Source organism: Notolepis coatsorum, assembly GCF_963971535.1.
Source record: "Notolepis coatsorum genome assembly, chromosome: 17".
Lineage (NCBI taxonomy): Eukaryota > Metazoa > Chordata > Actinopteri > Aulopiformes > Paralepididae > Notolepis > Notolepis coatsorum.
Genome location: NC_140181.1, coordinates 15,244,026 through 15,263,340, shown reverse-complemented (window position 1 = coordinate 15,263,340; position 19,315 = coordinate 15,244,026). Strand labels below are relative to the sequence as shown.

Sequence of the window (19,315 nt, the reverse complement as noted above, 5' to 3'; positions counted from 1 at the left end):
ATCCCCTTAACAATTGTGTGTATTGAGCCGTACTGTATTGTACCCATTCTGCAATCTGTTAATATCGTTTTCAATCAATCAATCAATCAATCAATCAATCAATCAATCAATCAATCAATCAATCAATCAATCAATCAATCCTCATTCAAATTAGCAGCAGTGCCTATGACGTCATCAGCACCCTGCTCACTTACAGTCAGCAGCCAGCAGCCCAGCGGCTCTCGTCGCACTGATCAGAGTCAGTAGGAGAGGAGAGAGTGCGCATCGCGAGCCGGGGACACTGTGATTGTTGCGCGCTATCGGATACTTACATCTCTGCTATTTGGAAATGAAATTTGTATTCTAAAGTGTGCAAAACTTTATCCAGCCCCAAGATGACGGTGGACTTTGAAGAATGTATTAAAGATTCACCCCGTTTCAGGTAAGAAGATTTACGCGTTTAAGATGAAGGCATTATCCTTTTAAAACTCGCTTGTTGAACGATGTTAATAATATGCTGGAACGACACAGCCACCAATATGACAACAGATCTCAGTGGATCTAATGCTGAAGGAACACTGCATGCAAACAGATCGCAGTGGGTCTGTCTAAAATGCTGAATGACACTGCATGCAAACAGATCTCAGTGGGTCTAATGTTGAAGACACTGCACGTAAACAGATCTCAGTGGGTCTAATGCTGAATGACACTGCATGCAAACAGATCTCAGTGGATCTAATGGGTGAAGAGACACTGCATGCAAACAGATCTCAGTGGATCTAATGCAGTGAAGGCACACTGCATGCAAACAGATCTCAATGGGTCTAATGTTGAAGACACTGCACGTAAACAGATCTCAGTGGGTCTAATGCTGAATGACACTGCATGCAAACAGATCTCAGTGGATCTAATGCTGAAGGCACACTGCATGCAAACAGATCTCAGTGGATCTAATGCTGAAGGCACACTGCATGCAAACAGATCTCAGTGGATCTAACGCTGAGGGATACGGAGCAGCTACTCGCTGATATTGTGAAAACGTAGCCTATATAATACCCTTCTTCTCTGACAACATACCTAGTTGTGAATCGTCCGAAAATAATGTGCCACGCGAGTCTATTGCTTTGATTGGTTACTGTTTGCAGTGTCTGATTGAATTGTCACCTGCGTAGTAAACCAATTCATATTGTAAGCGACATTTTTGACAGCACCCCCCCCCCCCCTTAATGCACGAGGATGAGCAGCGAAACCATACGGTAGCCTACGGATGACTCAGGGTACCGTGTCACATGCTCTAGTCTGTGGGCGACCATGGGTTTCCTTTCGCAGGGAATCATCTGATCCCGTTAGACTTTGGGTTGCAGGACCTTGTGTGTGGTGTGGAAGAGCCGCCGAGGCTATAAGTAGACAGACGGACAACAGGCCAGGAATATGAATCAGTCGTCAGACTATGAATCACATATTGCAGGAAAACTGTGCATCATTTCTTTGTCGCAGACAATGAGACGTTTATATATATATCCGTGGGGCCCGGGCTGCTTATACGAACTGTGATGGTCATGGTGGTGGTTTAGTTTTTAGTTTATTTGACAAACACCAGTCCAGTCATAAAAAAACAAACTTGCATTCAGTGTCAAGGATAATCACATGATAAAGTCCAGACTTGTTTCCATCACGGTCCTCCTTGCTGTTACTGGAACGACACACAACAATACACATACAGACACATATATTTACATGAAAACATCTTAAAAAGACATATATGACAATATTACATAGTAAATAAATACTATAATAAACGTTTTGCTGGTGATGATGATGATGATGATGATGATGATGATGTGCATCTTTTAAATAAGAGACCACTCACACAACGTGTAATACGATTAGCCAATCACCGGCTCCGATCCCAGGAGAAGAGGTGATTTGGTGGAAGTGATTTGCTTGTCACGCTTAATGACAGGAACACTTCCAGTTCTGAATGGACTTCCCTTTTTTTTTTTTTTTTTTTTTTTTTTTTAATGAACTGCTCCCACAGAGTTACAAACTCTGCAGCCAGTCACCGGAGTCCGTTCAAACAGCATCACTTACCCAGAGGATCAGAGGCGAGCGCTGGGTCCCACGCACGGCCACATATGCTCTGACTGCTGCGCACACATAGCACCAAAGGTTAGATCAACAGCACAGGAATTCCTCTACACCCACCACATCCCTTCCCCAGACCCCCCCCCACCCCCCCCCCCTCCTCCATCTGCTTGTGAGGAGCCAAGAGCCTCTCAGGCTGTGTGGGGTGTCTCACGGCCTGCTAAGCCTGCTTAGCCTGGGTCCTTTTACGTGTATGTGTGTGTGTGCACATGTGCACACCCGCAATGCTCCCACAGATAGGATCTCTGCTCCAAATCAAAGACTTCCAGTCTTGGCAGCAGCACCTTAATGGCTGCCATCTGGGCCGCAGAGGGACAGGTCTCAGGAAGCGCTGAGCGAAGGGGATTTATTACACGAGGCTTTTCTCACCGTGACACCGTGTGTTGAAGAGGAAAGACTGGCGAGGTGACCTGCGTGTGCTGACTAACCAACTAACTAACTAACTAACTAACTAACTAACTAACTCCCTCACTACCTAATGCCCCGTCTCCACTAGCCAGGGTTTAGTCATGCTGTGGCCTATCTGGTCTCCACTATCCAGGGTTTAGCCGTGCTGTGGCCTGTCTGGTCTCCACTAGCCAGGGTTTAGCTGTGCTGTGGCCTGTCTGGTCTCCACTATCCAGGGTTTAGCCGTGCTGTGTCCTGTCTGGTCTCCACTAGCCAGGGTTTAGCTGTGCTGTGGCCTGTCTGGTCTCCACTAGCCAGGGTTTAGCCGTGCTGTGGCCTGTCTGGTCACCACTAGCCAGGGTTTAGCCGTGCTGTCTGTGGCCTGTCTGGTCTCCACTAGCCAGGGTTTAGCCGTGCTGTGGCCTGTCTGGTCTCCACTAGCCAGGGTTTAGCCGTGCTGTGGCCTGTCTGGTCTCCACTAGCCAGGGTTTAGCCGTACTGTCTGTGGCCTGTCCGGTCTCCACTAGCCAGGGTTTAGCCGTGCTGTGGCCTGTCTGGTCTCCACTAGCCAGGGTTTAGCCGTGCTGTGGCCTGTCTGGTCTCCACTAGCCAGGGTTTAGCCGTGCTGTGGCCTGTCTGGTCTCCACTAGCCAGGGTTTAGCCGTGCTGTGTCCTGTCTGGTCTCCACTAGCCAGGGTTTAGCTGTGCTGTGGCCTGTCTGGTCTCCACTAGCCAGGGTTTAGCCGTGCTGTGGCCTGTCTGGTCTCCACTAGCCAGGGTTTAGCCGTGCTGTGGCCTGTCTGGTCTCCACTAGCCAGGGTTTAGCCGTACTGTCTGTGGCCTGTCTGGTCTCCACTAGCCAGGGTTTAGCCGTGCTGTGGCCTGTCTGGTCTCCACTAGCCAGGGTTTAGCCGTGCTGTGGCCTGTCTGGTCTCCACTAGCCAGGGTTTAGCCGTGCTGTCTGTGGCCTGTCTGGTCTCCACTAGCCAGGGTTTAGCCGTGCTGTGGCCTGTCTGGTCTCCACTAGCCAGGGTTTAGCCGTACTGTGGCCTGTCTGGTCTCCACTAGCCAGGGTTTAGCCGTACTGTGGCCTGTCTGGCGCACAGTGAGCGTCTCCATTGTCTTTGGAACCCAACCATACCAGACCCATGCTAGACCATGGCTAGCCCCAGCCAGGCTGAACACAGCTAATGGAGACGAGGCGTTTTTGAGAGTCCAGGGATCTGAGTGCCTCAAGAGACATCATCTTGAGTGGAAGGAGCTGATAACAGCCTCTCTGTCTGGCCAGGGGCTGTGAATGTGGAATGAAAACAGGCGATGTTTGGCCGGAGCTAATCTCACCAACGGCAGAACTGGTCCAAAACAACGCCCACTGAGCAGAGGTGTGGTCGTGTGTCGCCGTGTATGAAGCCGCGTGAGCGCTCTTCTCTCGGGGCACAGTGCGCGTGAAGACAGTTTACATTCTTAAACGCAGTGTTTTGAACGACCAGAGCCGAGAGATGAAGAGACCCACGCTCGGAGGCCCGTGAGAGAGGATTCAAACGGCTCCTCCGCAGGCAGCGAGAGTCTTGCATAACAAGCCCTGGAGGTGGCAGGGTAACTGGAAGCAGGCAAGCCCAGAATAGAGGAAAATCTGGCTTTTGATTTGATATTTGAATGACACACAGGCTCTCTCTCTCTCTCTACACGTGTAAGGACATGCCGGGTATCAGATTCCGCATGATTACCTCGTACATGTGGCATGTTCCTCTGAGCATGTCATGAGCTCGCCCCGGCCTCGCCGCTCACCGCCGGTCCTTCTCTGAGCTGGTCCCTCACTGAGCTGGTCCTTCTCTGAGCTGGTCCTTCACTGAGCTGGTCCTTCTCTGAGCTGGTCCTTCTCTGAGCTGGTCCTTCACTGAGCTGGTCCTTCTCTGAGCTGGTCCTTCTCTGAGCTGGTCCTTCACTGAGCTGGTCCTTCTCTGAGCTGGTCCTTCACTGAGCTGGTCCTTCACTGAGCTGGTCCTTCTCTGAGCTGGTCCTTCACTGAGCTGGTCCTTCACTGAGCTGGTCCTTCACTGAGCTGGTCCTTCTCTGAGCTGGTCCTTCACTGAGCTGGTCCTTCTCTGAGCTGGTCCTTCTCTGAGCTGGTCCTTCACTGAGCTGGTCCTTCACTGAGCTGGTCCTTCTCTGAGCTGGTCCTTCACTGAGCTGGTCCTTCACTGAGCTGGTCCTTCTCTGAGCTGGTCCTTCACTGAGCTGGTCCTTCACTGAGCTGGTCCTTCTCTGAGCTGGTCCTTCACTGAGCTGGTCCTTCTCTGAGCTGGTCCTTCTCTGAGCTGGTCCTTCTCTGAGCTGGTCCTTCACTGAGCTGGTCCTTCTCTGAGCTGGTCCTTCTCTGAGCTGGTCCTTCTCTGAGCTGGTCCTTCACTGAGCTGGTCCTTCTCTGAGCTGGTCCTTCACTGAGCTGGTCCTTCACTGAGCTGGTCCTTCTCTGAGCTGGTCCTTCACTGAGCTGGTCCTTCTCTGAGCTGGTCCCTCACTGAGCTGGTCCTTCTCTGAGCTGGTCCCTCACTGAGCTGGTCCTTCACTGAGCTGGTCCTTCTCTGAGCTGGTCCTTCACTGAGCTGGTCCCTCACTGAGCTGGTCCTTCACTGAGCTGGTCCTTCACTGAGCTGGTCCTTCTCTGAGCTGGTCCTTCACTGAGCTGGTCCCTCACTGAGCTGTGACGCCACCAGTTGCATGCGTTTAGAAATCGAGACGGTGATCGCCATTGCGCACCAATATGGCTACATTACAGATCTAAAATCACTTGGAACAAATCCAATTTCCCTGTCTGACCCGCGCGTTCTGTGTTTTGGTTACTATGGAAACCCATAACAAGCGAGACGGATGCGAGCAAGCCGTCTAGTTTCTACAACATCTGCTCAGAGGAAGTGGTCCAGAGTGGATCACGTGGTCACAGGAATGTGTTTGTGTTTACCGCAGCCCAACGCTGGCAACATGTAAAGTCTGAGCCGTTCTCTCCTCACTGCCACGTTCGTTTGAGGTCAAGGGTCACGCTCGCGCCACGCTTAAAACAACATGCTGTGATGGATGTAAACAATATCAATATATCATATCGCAATACTGTATTCTTGGTATGTTTGACGTCAGGGCTGGGAGGTGTACACAATGTAATCTTGGATCCATGTGAAGGTATGGCTTGTTATTATACCGTCGTCCATGCTATTCAGCCCACGTAACGCAAAGAAATATATACATGCTCTCTATATTTTCGATTATATTTTTATTCTAATCTCGCGGCAGTAAAGAAGAGCCTCATCATCCCCACACAGTAGGGTGGGGGAGGGTGGGAGGGGGGAGGGTGGGAGGGTGGGAGGGGGGAGTATGATGGGTGTTGTTCTGTTGTATATGTTTCATTGTTTTTTCTGTATGTAGATTAAAAAATAAATCTATAAACGGATAAAAAAAAAAATTAACTAAAGAAAAATGGAGAATTGTAAGTGAAATATCACCGTGACAATACTGTAAGTATTCCAAGATAAAGACATTAAAAAAACAAGTCAATTTGTACTGGAAAACAAAATACCATAAAAATAACCGCTATTCCATCAAACCTAAGAGAAATATTGTGATATGATATGTTGGTCATATCGGGCCAGCCCTGTTGACAGACAGTGCTGTTTGATGGTTTTTCCAGCACAAATCCAGCTCTTATTGTTATTGATTATCCTTTTTTTTGTATCACTGTTGTCATGGTGCAACGTCATTCAAAATAACCACTGCAACATGCAATGTATATAGGATTAATTGAAGAATAATGTAGGCTAAGGCTGTATATCGTTGATGATAATATTGTATAAACACATGCCATATCTTTGCTTGGATCCATGACAGTATAAATACGGTAATGACCTCACTCTGAAAACACCATACATCATGATGATGATGATGATGATGATGATGATGATGATAATGATTCCGTTCTACAGTAGGCCTGGCCTACTCATGATCACGGTGACAACTCCAGAACAACTATAAAGGTCACTGTATTAATAATTTGTAGGTCAGTCTGATGGCCTGTTGGTGTGACCTTCACAGCTGCTTGGCTCGAGACGCACCATAATTCACTTCACAAACATGTGCAAAACGGCTATGAATGCCTCCTGTATATAATATCTATACGAGGCTTTAGAGGATAGTCTTGCTGCACGATCTCTGCCATTAGCTTAGCCATGTCCTCGTCGGTAATCCTGTCTCTCTTGACAGTCCTTGAGCAGAATATGACCATTGTGTCCAGAAAGCGCGGCGCGCTGCTTCCGCTGAGAGACTCACTCTGTTCGTCGAGTCTGAATGGGCCCGTTCCCACGTGAACAGCTGGGGGCAGGGTGTTGATCTGAAACAGCCCTCGTACTGACGAGCGTGTCATTGAGTCACGGTGAGGCTCCCTCGGCTGATGGATCGTGTACCGATGCCGCTTCTTCACTGCCGATAACTGCTTCCAAGTACTGGTTCTTTATTCTTTTTGTATCTACTTTTTCTCCAAATTTTTTTTTTTTTTTATTTTTTTATTGATATTTTTGCACAAATCTTTCCAATATTCACAAGACATATTTCCACAGCATAATATGCAACATCCAAGATATGTCTTTTTCTTTTTCGTAACATCATACAAAACATACAAAAGACTCGTACAAACACATTAACAACTGACATGGAAATTAAAAAAGCACTTACAAAAAAAAAAACATTACTATACATTGTGCATATAATGCACATACGTTACATGTAGACCGATCTACCTGCGAGCAGGTATGTGCTGCATCTTCTATCGGGATGCCATCTTTCTCCATAGTGCATGTGAGATTTTCTCCCCATTTTTCAATTTTTTTCTCCCGTCCCCAATTTCGTATCGTCCAATTCTACCCTCCCCTGTCTCGAACGTTGTTAGGCCATGCCCTCCCACAAGCCGGCTGCAATGTGGACCAAGCCTTACATCACGTGTCCCCTCCGGTACTCGAGGAGGCAGCCGTCACATCTTTTCACCTGCACAGCGCGATCTTTCAGGGGCGAGGTTGTAACGCGTGGGAGGGACACGCCGCCCCCGTCGCTTCCTGATTCTACTGCGCAGGCGCACCAACCGACCTGTAGGAGTCGCTGTCCACAACGTCCGATCCCCACCCACCAGCTTCCCACCCCCTAATACTGCCAATTGTATTAGTGTATGAACGACCAGCCAAGCCAGAAGCAACACCGAGAGCTGGGCTCGAACCCAGCATCTCCTGCGTTGGTGGCGAGCGCCTTGCCCACTGCGCCACCTAGCCGCCCCTCTAAGTACTGGTTCTATATGGAGTATCCGGCCTGATATCGAGTACCGATCCATTCGTTCGCAGAACAAGATTGACTTAGTTAGATCACATTGTACATCAATTATTGATATATAATAAATTGTCTCCGTTGGATAGTCTACATTTTACATATTTCTATGTGTAAAAATTCAATCTAGATAGATAGATTAGATTACATTTAAATGTATTGTTGTTATCATACAGCACAAGTACAGTACAACAAAAATAAGTTTGGCAACCAAACAGAGTGCAAATGTAACAGTAAAGTGCAATAGTAATATACAATGTACATGTGATTAAACTGGGTATACAATATATAAATGAGTACTAGTGAGTAATAGTGTTAATGTACTGTACAGAGTTGTAGTATTAATATGTACAATGTTGTACAGGCATAAAGACACTATGGTAGTAAGTCATACTGGCCAGCAGCGTAACTAGTAAGAGTAGGTAAGGGATATGTACAGATATAGATATAGTATCTACAGATATGTACAGATATAGATATAGTATCCACAGATATGCACAGATATAGATATCATATAAGAAGATATGTACAGATATATATATCATATCTACAGATATGTACAGATATAGATATAGCCTATATCTATATCTGTAAATATCTGTAGATATTATATCATATAGTATCATATAGTATTATCTACAGATATGTGCAGATATAGATATAATACAGATATGTACAGATATAGATATAGTATCTACAGATATGTACAGATATAGATATAGTATCTACAGATATGTACAGATATAGATCTAATATCTACACGGATATGTACAGATCGAAAATTAAGTGGCTTTACTTTGTTCCATGATGTTTTCCACACAGAACTCGTGGTATCAGGTTTTAGTATCGGGGGGGGGGAATTATATTCAAATATCCTGTTTTAGCCTGGTGTCTCTGCCCAATATCATACCAGCGTCGGTGGCGTCGCTTAGTTATCCAAGGCCAATTATCCGTGGCCCTTGTTATTACCCGTGTGTCCCCGGCAGCGGCTGCGAGAGAGCGGACAGAGCGGATGTGTGACCTACAGTCAGATGACTGCAAAGCAGGTCAGATTCCAGGAGATGTCTGATGGAGGAATGCGGAGCATGTGGCACAACGTTCCGCTCTGTGGCGGACGACTCTGCCGGGGGCATTATTAAAGCACGAGTGTGACGGGACGACACATTTCTGTTTCTTGTTTGAGATAAACCAGCTTGGATGTATTATTGTATGCGCTGCCATCGCTACAAACATTTCTACTTTGGAGGCAAAAAACCTCCCCTATTCAAGAGACCGTGCTGGAAATGTAAACACCAGCTTGATGATGACTGAGTCATAATAAAGTCATAATTTTCTTTGCTAAAACGTGACACTTTCCCTACAGGGACCAACACTCTCTGAACACCCCCTGGGGGGTGGTACCAACACTCTCTGAACGCCCCCTGGGGGCCGTCATACCACACCAACACTCTCTGAACACCTGGGGAGGGGGGGGGGGGGGGGTACCGCCCCATTAAGAAACCCTACTCTGAGGTGCGGCTGGGTAGCGCAGTGGACTAAGCACTCGCCTACCACCGCAGAGACTCTGGGATCGAATCCAGCTGTCAGCGGTACCTCCGGCTTGGTCAGTCGTCCCTACTAACACAATTGGCCGTGTTAGCGGATGGGAAGCCGGTGGGGTATGTGTCCTGGTCGCTGTAAACTGTGACTCCTACTGGTCAGTCGGGGCGCCTGTTCAGATCTGGGGGGGAATAGCATGAACCTCCCAAGCGTCACGTTCCCCCAGTGAAAAGGTGAAAAGAAGAGGCTGGCGACTCCACATGGTCTACACCCTCCCCAGGCCGACAGTGGGGCAATGCGCGCAACGACCAGGAAGGGAATTGGGATGGGAACGACTAAATTGGGATGGGTGAAATTCAAAAAGCCCCCCCAAAATAATAATAATAATAATAAAAAAATAAAAAGAGACCCTACTCTGCCACAACGGTGCCACAATGATTTGTTTGTCGTTTCGGAGACAAAAACCTCCCCTATTGAAGTAACCATGCTGAAAATGTAAATGCATTTCCCATGACTGATTTTCGTGGTCAGTCTGTATCCAACCAGGCTTTGATTTAGATAATGGGTACATTATTCACAGTGGTAATAATTATAGGGTTTCTATCCACTTTACGACTTAGCCAAATCAAATGTGGATTGTATGTACTGTATATAATTTCAATCATAATCAGATCCAGCCCGTTCGTCTCCGATTGCGGCGCTCTTCAGGTAATTGATGTAGGATTGGAAAAGAGCAGGAGGGATCTGGCATCTCTTAGGGGCTGCTGGTCTCTCTTAGGGGCTGCTGGTCTCTCTTAGGGGCTGCTGGTCTCTCTTAGGGGCTGCTGGTCTCTCTTAGGGGCTCTCTTAGGGGCTGCTGGTCTCTCTTAGGGGCTGCTGGTCTCTCTTAGGGGCTGTTGGTCTCTCTTAGGGGCTGCTGGCATCTCTTAGGGGCTGCTGGCATCTCTTAGGGGCTGCTGGTCTCTCTTAGGGGCTGCTGGTCTCTCTTAGGGGCTGCTGGTCTCTCTCTTAGGGGCTGCTGGTCTCTCTTAGGGGCTGCTGGTCTCTCTTAGGGGCTGCTGGTCTCTCTCTTAGGGGCTGCTGGTCTCTCTCTTAGGGGCTGCTGGTCTCTCTTAGGGGCTGCTGGTCTCTCTTAGGGGCTGCTGGCCTCTCTTAGGGGCTGCTGGTCTCTCTTAGGGGCTGCTGGTCTCTCTTAGGGTCTGCTGGCCTCTCTTAGGGGCTGATGGTCTCTCTTAGGGGCTGATGGTCTCTCTCTTAGGGGCTGCTGGTCTCTCTTAGGGGCTGCTGGTCTCTCTTAGGGGCTGCTGGTCTCTCTTAGGGGCTGCTGGTCTCTCTTAGGGGCTGCTGGTCTCTCTTAGGGGCTACTGGCAAGAAGACGTGCTGCCCAGGCAGGGGCCTCTACAGCCGACCACCCTGAACTCAGGATACGGGGTGTGTTTCTTTCCCTGACAGTCAGGCGGACAGAGCAGTAAACAGCAGCTACGGTACTACATGTATATGTACATTTCATAATCCGCTTAATGCTGTGGTTAAAAACAGCAAAGTAGAAAGTTATGAGTTTATAATTACCATACTGGGTTCTTCTGCCTGTTTCTAATCATCACGGTTCTTGATGTGGTTGTTTTTACAACATTTTGGGGTCCCAATGGGGTCATAGCGGTTCCCACTATTCCCTCCCATCAGTCAACCAATATGGAGGTAGTGGGGGGGGGGGGGGGGGGTTATATATGGTACCGAGATGATGTCTCTCTCTATACGAGCTGAACTCTCAATGCTAATGCTGAACTCTCAATGCATGGGCTATGTTCACACTGCAGGCCAAAGTGGCCTGAATTGCTCATATGTGACTCAGATCAGTTTTTTTCACGACAGTGTGAACAACAGCACAAATCACATGTCTTTTCAATCAGTCTGAACTGTCAGAATTCAAGCGACTTTATGTCACTCTGGAATCATCTGGATCGACATTCGTCACAATTCTGTGGCGGGAGTCACTCAGTGAATACAGACATGGAAGACAGCTGTGATGGAGGTGGTCAGTGGAGGGACAGTGAGTATTTTATGGTGATATTTAAAGAAGAAATGTCTCTTTCACCTCCTCCTCGCCCCCCATTATGATCATCTGCTCATGAATTAGCCGGCCTCCACTGCACATCAACTTATACATGAAACCATACACTGTGACTTCAGTGTCCTCCTCCATGTTTGCGTCCATCTTCTTTATTGTTCATTTGCGCATGCGGGTCAGTTCAGGAGCGTGACCAGTTCACACTGGAATTGGATATTGGCCACATAAAAAAAATTACGTGAACTGTGATGGATCACGGTCTATGTGGGTTTGGTTTTAGTTTATTCCTGCATGCTTTGGGTGCATTTTTGGTTTTCTCTTGTGAGCTGTCAATCACCAGACACCAGTTAATTGTGGCAAGGCGGCGTGTGTGGGCTTGATTGCCACCTGATTGGTGTCAGCAGGTGTGCCGTGCCTAGGCTTGGTTTCCTGTGTTCAGATGCTTGTTCATTTCATGTTTTCCCTCAGTAGTAGAGGAGTGTCCCAAGTTCTGTTTCTAGGGTTTTCTCTGTCTGTAGTGCTTTCGGTGTTTTGTGTTTTCTATAGCTATTATTTTTATTTTATTTCAGTGTTCTTGTGTTTTCCCTCGCCCTGTCTCACCGCTCTGAGATTCCAGTGGTTACCCCTCTCTGGGGTAACTTTAAGCTTCCCCTCTTTTGTGTGTGTCCTACACCCCCGCCAATCCTGACAGTGAACAGCCATCAGATCTGTCGGAGCAATAAATCAGAATTGAGCACTTACTGGCTTTCAGTGTGAACGCAGCCATGGAGACTTCCAGCCGACACAAAATCGCTGTGTCCCCCCTCAGGTGTGACAGACCGGCTGTGCATCATCTCCGTCTCATGTTGGGCGGAGGGGGAGGATATCTGCGCTCCTCCTGGAGGATCTACAGCTGAGTGTTGTGCTGCTCCTCCTGGAGGATCTACAGCTGAGTGTTGTGCTCCTCCTCCTGGAGGATCTACAGCTGAGTGTTGCGCTCCTCCTGGAGGATCTACAGCTGAGTGTTGTGTGTTCCTCCTGGAGGATCTACAGCTGAGTGTTGTGTTCCTCCTGGAGGATCTACAGCTGAGTGTTGCGCTCCTCCTGGAGGATCTACAGCTGAGTGTTGTGTGCTCCTCCTGGAGGATCTACAGCTGAGTGTTGTGTTCCTCCTGGAGGATCTACAGCTGAGTGTTGTGTGCTCCTCCTGGAGGATCTACAGCTGAGTGTTGTGCTGCTCCTCCTGGAGGATCTACAGCTGAGTGTTGCGCTCCTCCTGGAGGATCTACAGCTGAGTGTTGTGTGTTCCTCCTGGAGGATCTACAGCTGAGTGTTGTGTTCCTCCTGGAGGATCTACAGCTGAGTGTTGTGTGTTCCTCCTGGAGGATCTACAGCTGAGTGTTGCGCTCCTCCTGGAGGATCTACAGCTGAGTGTTGCGCTCCTCCTGGAGGATCTACAGCTGAGTGTTGTGCTGCTCCTCCTGGAGGATCTACAGCTGAGTGTTGTGCTGCTCCTCCTGGAGGATCTTCAGCTGAGTGTTGTGTTCCTCCTGGAGGATCTTCAGCTGAGTGTTGCGCTCCTCCTGGAGGATCTTCAGCTGAGTGTTGCGCTCCTCCTGGAGGATCTTCAGCTGAGTGTTGCGCTCCTCCTGGAGGATCTACAGCTGAGTGTTGCCCTCCTCCTGGAGGATCTACAGCTGAGTGTTGTGCTCCTCCTCCTGGAAGATCTACAGCTGAGTGTTGCGTTCCTCCTGGAGGATCTACAGGCTGAGTGTTGCGCTCCTCCTGGAGGATCTACAGCCGAGTGTTGCGCTCCTCCTGGAAGATCTACAGCTGAGTGTTGTGCTCCTCCTGGAGGATCTACAGCTGCGTGTTGCGCTCCTCCTGGAAGATCTACAGCTGAGTGTTGCGCTCCTCCTGGAAGATCTACAGCTGAGTGTTGTGCTCCTCCTGGAGGATCTACAGCTGAGTGTTGTGCTCCTCCTGGAAGATCTACAGCTGAGTGTTGTGCTCCTCCTGGAAGATCTACAGCTGAGTGTTGTGCTCCTCCTGGAGGATCTACAGCCGAGTGTTGCGCTCCTCCTGGAAGATCTACAGCTGAGTGTTGTGCTCCTCCTGGAGGATCTACAGCTGCGTGTTGCGCTCCTCCTGGAGGATCTACAGCTGAGTGTTGTGTTCCTCCTGGAGGATCTACAGGCTGAGTGTTGCGTTCCTCCTGGAGGATCTACAGCTGAGTGTTGTGCTCCTCCTCCTGGAAGATCTACAGCTGAGTGTTGTGCTCCTCCTCCTGGAGGATCTACAGCTGAGTGTTGTGCTCCTCCTGGAAGATCTACAGCCGAGTGTTGCGCTCCTCCTGGAGGATCTACAGCTGAGTGTTGCGCTCCTCCTGGAGGATCTACAGCTGAGTGTTGTGCTCCTCCTCCTGGAGGATCTACAGCTGAGTGTTGTGCTCCTCCTCCTGGAGGATCTACAGCTGAGTGTTGTGCTCCTCCTCCTGGAGGATCTACAGCTGAGTGTTGTGCTGCTCCTCCTGGAGGATCTACAGCTGAGTCTTGTGTTCCTCCTGGAGGATCTACAGCTGAGTGTTGTGCTCCTCCTCCTGGAGGATCTACAGCTGAGTGTTGTGCTGTTCCTCCTGGAGGATCTACAGCCGAGTCTTGTGTTCCTCCTGGAGGATCTACAGCTGAGTGTTGTGCTCCTCCTCCTGGAGGATCTACAGCTGAGTCTTGTGTTCCTCCTGGAGGATCTACAGCTGAGTGTTGTGCTCCTCCTCCTGGAGGATCTACAGCTGAGTGTTGTGCTCCTCCTCCTGGAAGATCTACAGCTGAGTGGAGCTGGAAGGGGTTCTTCTGCTGCGTCGCCTTGTTGCTTCTGCTCCATTTCATACTGACCTCCTTCCCTCTGGAATCTGTGTCAGCGGCTCTGCCCTTCTGTTCAGCCGCAAAATAATGTAAATAAAGTATGTATCAACCACACAGGCTAAAGGTACATTCTCTTATAGCCATAAGTAATATATTTAAGTTTTTTTTTTTTCAAGTAATATTTGTACGTTTTGTATCTGTAAAAGTCCAAGACGAAACGGCACAATCAGGAGTCAAACTATAACAGTGCTTGTGGTGGTGGGGGCTGAGTGTAGTGGACCAAGCCACACCCACCCTGGTACTAACACAGCAGACAGACTTCAAGTCAGCGACCGCCACGTCCAATGCCCCCCCCCCCCCCCCCCTCCCGATGAGCAGGTTGGCACCTTGCGTGGTCGGTCGCCTCCGCCGTCGGTGTGTGAATGTGTGAGTGAACGGGTAAAATGTGAGCTGTTATATATATAAATAAATGCAGTCATTTACCATTTACATGCAACATGTGCACCTTGTTGCATTATACACCCAACAGTACGTCTGTTGGAAAGGACATCTTTAGTAAATATTTTTTTGGTAAAGGTGTGATAAGTAGAAAATGGTAGTGATAATTCTGGCATCTTCCTTGTGTCTGTGGTGTCGTGTGATTCCTACAGACACACACTGCACCGCTGGACCCCCCCCCCCCCCCCCCCCTCACTGAATTTGTTCTGCTGTTTTAATTTTCATTCGTGTCCTTGATTTTAATTAACCGAATGAGCCTCGGCGTGTATGTAGGGCCTCGCCCGCGGGCATTTCCTCTGTTGTGTCGCTGAGCTGCGTGCGGCCTGCCTGCTCTCTGCAGGTAATGAAAGTGACGGGGATTAAGTGGACAGGTTTGATCAATGGCGGTGTGTCTTTAATCAGGGATTAGCCCACATCCCTTCAGTCCCGCCCGGGATGGAGAGAGGTGTCTGAACCTCCAGCTGGTGTCACGTCCTTAGTTGTGGAGGAACAGAGAACAGCGACGAAAATGGCACCAGGCCAACATGGAATGTCTGTGTAGTTCTCTTTATTCCAATATGGCCGCCTCCTGTAACCACCGGTAACCACTTTCAAAAGAAAACGCTTGATTTCTAGATTAGATTAGATTAAAATGTATTGTCATCATCATACAGCACAAGTACTGTACAACGAAAATAAGTTTGGCATCCAGCCAGAGTGCAAATATAATGGTAAAGTGCAACAGTAATATACAATGTACAGGTGATTAAACTGTGTATAAAATATAAATATAAATTAGTACTAGTAATTAGTGCTAATCAAAAGCATGGTATTCTTCCACTGTGACCTTTTCATAAGATCCAGTAATAAGACATCAAATTATTAGGTTTTTGTTGGTATATTTCTCATATATATCGACACATTTGAACATTCTCTTCCATTGCCATCAGTGTTGCCAGTATTATTATTATTAATTTCTTTTATTCAATTATCGTTTGCAAGTTCTAATCAATAGAACATAATAGGCACACAGAGGGCAAAACCAATCATACAGTTGTCGTACATCTGGCAACACTGATCACAGCATGTACAAAATAAATACAGGCTGCCATGCTGGAAGAAAAAGATCTAGACAAACATCTGCATCATGATACCTCCATTTGGAAAAACAGCTCACACGAATGTGGAAAACTGATAATATACATCATAATCTAAATTCATCTGTTTAGTTAATTCATAAACTACCTAAACTATTAAATTGTTGCCATCTGAATCAGCCCCATCATATCTCTATCCCTTTCACTTCCCAGCACAAATCATTGTTGGCCCCCCGACGGAGAAAAAGGCACAGTAGCGTTGGTACCATTGCAGGCTTAAGGCAGAAACCTTTCATCTTTTGAAGACGAGATGAGATGAAGGAGCTTTTGCCAGTTGGAGACCGAGTCAGCTCTCGCCAAGGTTTCTCCGCAGGCAATGTAGGGCAGCCGTTAGAAGGCCCTCTCAGATTTATCAATGTACGGCAGCCGTTAGAAGGCCCTCTCAGATTGATCACTGGAGCGTTTCATGTAGATCCTGTGGAGATCTCTACTCGACCAACACAGAGTCAAAAGGAAAGCTTGAAAATAAAATGAGCTGAGCGTGTACCCGCCTTGTTAGTTGCGACCAACAGCTTGATGGGTCGCTTGGTCGCTTGGTCGCTTGGTTGGTTGGTTGGTTGGTTGGTTGGTTGGCGATATACATTGTATATTACTGTTGCACTTTACCATTACATTTGCACTCTGGCTGGATGCCAAACTTATCTTCGTTGTACTGTACTTGTGCTGTGTGATGACAATACATTTAAATCTAATCTGGTGGTTGGTTGGTCAGTCGGTTGGTTGGTTGGTTGGTTGGTTGGTCGGTCGGTTGGTTGGTTGGTCGTAGGGCTGGGCGATTAATCGATTTTATCGATTCATTCGAATTAAGGATTTAGGATGAAATCGATAAAAAAAATAAAAAAGTCGCCCTTTAAAAAAGAGTCGCCTTTTATTTGACAAAAAGGGATGTTTGGTGAAAGTTAGATTTGCACTTTATTAATCCCAATAGGGACATTCATCTCTGTTTGATCAAGAGTAACCTTTTATGGGCGGCTAGGTGGTGCAGTGGGCAAGGCACTCACCACCAATGCAGGAGACGCTGGGTTTGAGCCCAGCTCTCCGCATTGCTTCAGCTTGGCTGGTCGTTCATACTAATACATTTGGCAGTATTAGGTGGTGGGAAGCTGATGGGTGGGGATTGGACGTTGTGGACAGCGACTCCTACAGGTCGGTTGGTGCGCCTGCGCAGTAGAATCAGGAAGCGACGGGGGCGGCGTGCCCTCCAAACGCAGACCCCCGACGCTGACAGATTGCGCTGCGCAGGTGAAAAGATGCGACGGCTGCTACCTCGAGTACCGGAGGGGACTCGTGCAATGTATGGCTTCGTCCACATTACAGCCGGCTTGTGGGAGGCATGGCCTAACTGCGTTCGAGACAGGGGAGGGTAGAATTGGACGATACGAAATTGGGATGGGAGAATAATTGAAAATGGGAGAAAAAGTAGATAAAAAAAAAAATAGTAACCTTTTATATATATAATTATATATTTTGAAGATTTGTGAAAGCTAGGTTTGCACTTCAATCCCAATAGGGAAATTCATCTTGGTTTGATCATTTTTGTGTCAAATAAAAACAAAGCTTATTTGAATGATTTCCTTGGAGTTTCTATTTTTTAAGAGAAAGAAATCGGTTAAAATCGTAAATTGGATGTGGTGTGAACAAATCTGAGATTACATTTTTAGGCCATATCGCCCAGCCCTAGATGGTCGGTTGGTCAGTTGGTCAGTCGGTTGTTGGGTTTGTCAGTTGGTCGGTTGGTTGGTGTTTGTGTGTGTTCATGCCGCTCGACTAAAAGGGGCCGGGTAAATGGGAGTGGCCTATCACAAAAAGCCGGTCACAGCTATTGCGAATACACGCTTGTTCCATGTGTGCTTCACACTCACACATATCCACACATTCATACCTGGAAGAAGCTGCCTCGTACGACCACAGTCTCTTATTGTTGGCCACTGAGCAGCGGCCACTGAGTGGTTGGGGGTTTTAAGTGCCTTGCTCAAAAGCACTTCAGTGGTAATCGTTGAGGGACACTGGATCATTATGCTTTCACTTGGAAAAACTGTGTTCATGATGTAAATTGTAGGTTCTCTTACCTACGTGTGTGTTATTATTTTAACGATGCAACACATTAATAGCTTTCATTATTCACGATGTCCACTGATGTGTCTGAGGCTTGCAAAGTGGTTTTGGGAACGAGGAGATGATGTCATCCCTCAGTCTTTTGTGTTTGGGGGGTGTGTGTGTGTGTGGGTGGGGGGGGGGGGGGGGGTCGCTGCATGAGTCCCTGCTGTCCCTCTCATTTAATGTTGATGAAAAGCAAGACGTTTCACACACTGCACACACAAAAGAGCCTGGGAGAGCTGGGGGGGGGGCACTGCATTCTGAGCACGCAGTGTGCTAATCAACTTCTATAGGGTGCAGGGCTCTACAGAAAAAGGTTAGCGTAGAGCCCTGGGGTGTCCTGAGAGGTGGCAGAGAGCATCGGCACAAGCAATGCCTCCACGCACACAACAACAGCAACAACAAGCAACACTCTGCAGAGAGTGTGTGAACAGTTTATTAAGCACCGATGAAATCTAATTGCTGATCCGTGTGGGTGTCCCTCTCTCTCTCTCTCTCTCTCTCGCTCTCTCTCGCTTGATTTCCGGTAAGCTTTTTTTCTTTCCCCCCTTTTCAAACGAGTCATCTGACCGTTCGCCACACCGGTTGCGCACACGCTGTGTTTCAGAGACGTTTGAATCGGCGCCGCCATGGTAACGTCCCGGCGTCCTGAGCCTTTAATTGATGAATGGGGATGAAGAGCCGGGGCAGCATTAGTATTCCCCTCCCCCCTCCCGGTCACCACAGTGACGGAAACCCACGGTAACTAATGCAAGACGTGGAGGAGGGGGGCGGGAGCTCGAGGAGAACCCGCCAGTTTGAGGACAACGCGGAAAACACGCTGAATGGATTTTTAGATCCTGTTAATTTAGGCCTTTGGTCTTTTACTTCGCAGCATGATGGTTGAATAAAATTACACCCATCGCAGCGGATTTGTTTTCCAAAGGCAGGTCGGGTTTCGGCGCAAATCTGGACGGCCGCGCAACATCTGATCTCAATTCGATACACAGGGCTCTCGGGTCTCTGAAGTCTCTTTACTGTTTGGCAGGAGAAAGTCCACTTTCCTCTTGATGTGTATCATGAGGACGACTCCGGTTGCAGTCGGGGACAAACCCCAGTGAATCATGCGCTTCGCCGTGGGGTCGTCGTGGCAGTAATGCATCCGAAAGCAAGAGAGCAAATGGGGACATCTGGAAAACACAGGCCTTCTTCTCGTAGGCATCCAGTAGTGGCATGTTTTAGTTTGGTACAATTATCGGAAAAGAACATGATACCTGCGTGTAGTATAC

General features: G+C 48.2%; 1 protein-coding gene across 1 annotated transcript in view; it reads left to right on the top strand.

Annotated features, from left to right (window-relative positions):
• The first annotated feature begins 254 nt into the window (after nt 1–254).
• acap3a (ArfGAP with coiled-coil, ankyrin repeat and PH domains 3a) overlaps nt 255–19,315 on the top strand; it is a 150,255-nt gene continuing 131,194 nt past the window's right edge. The window contains exon 1 of the mRNA XM_084333348.1: nt 255–421. Within this exon, the coding sequence (XP_084189474.1) occupies nt 375–421 (47 nt within the window). The 5' untranslated portion in view covers nt 255–374. The remainder of the gene's footprint in view (nt 422–19,315) is intronic.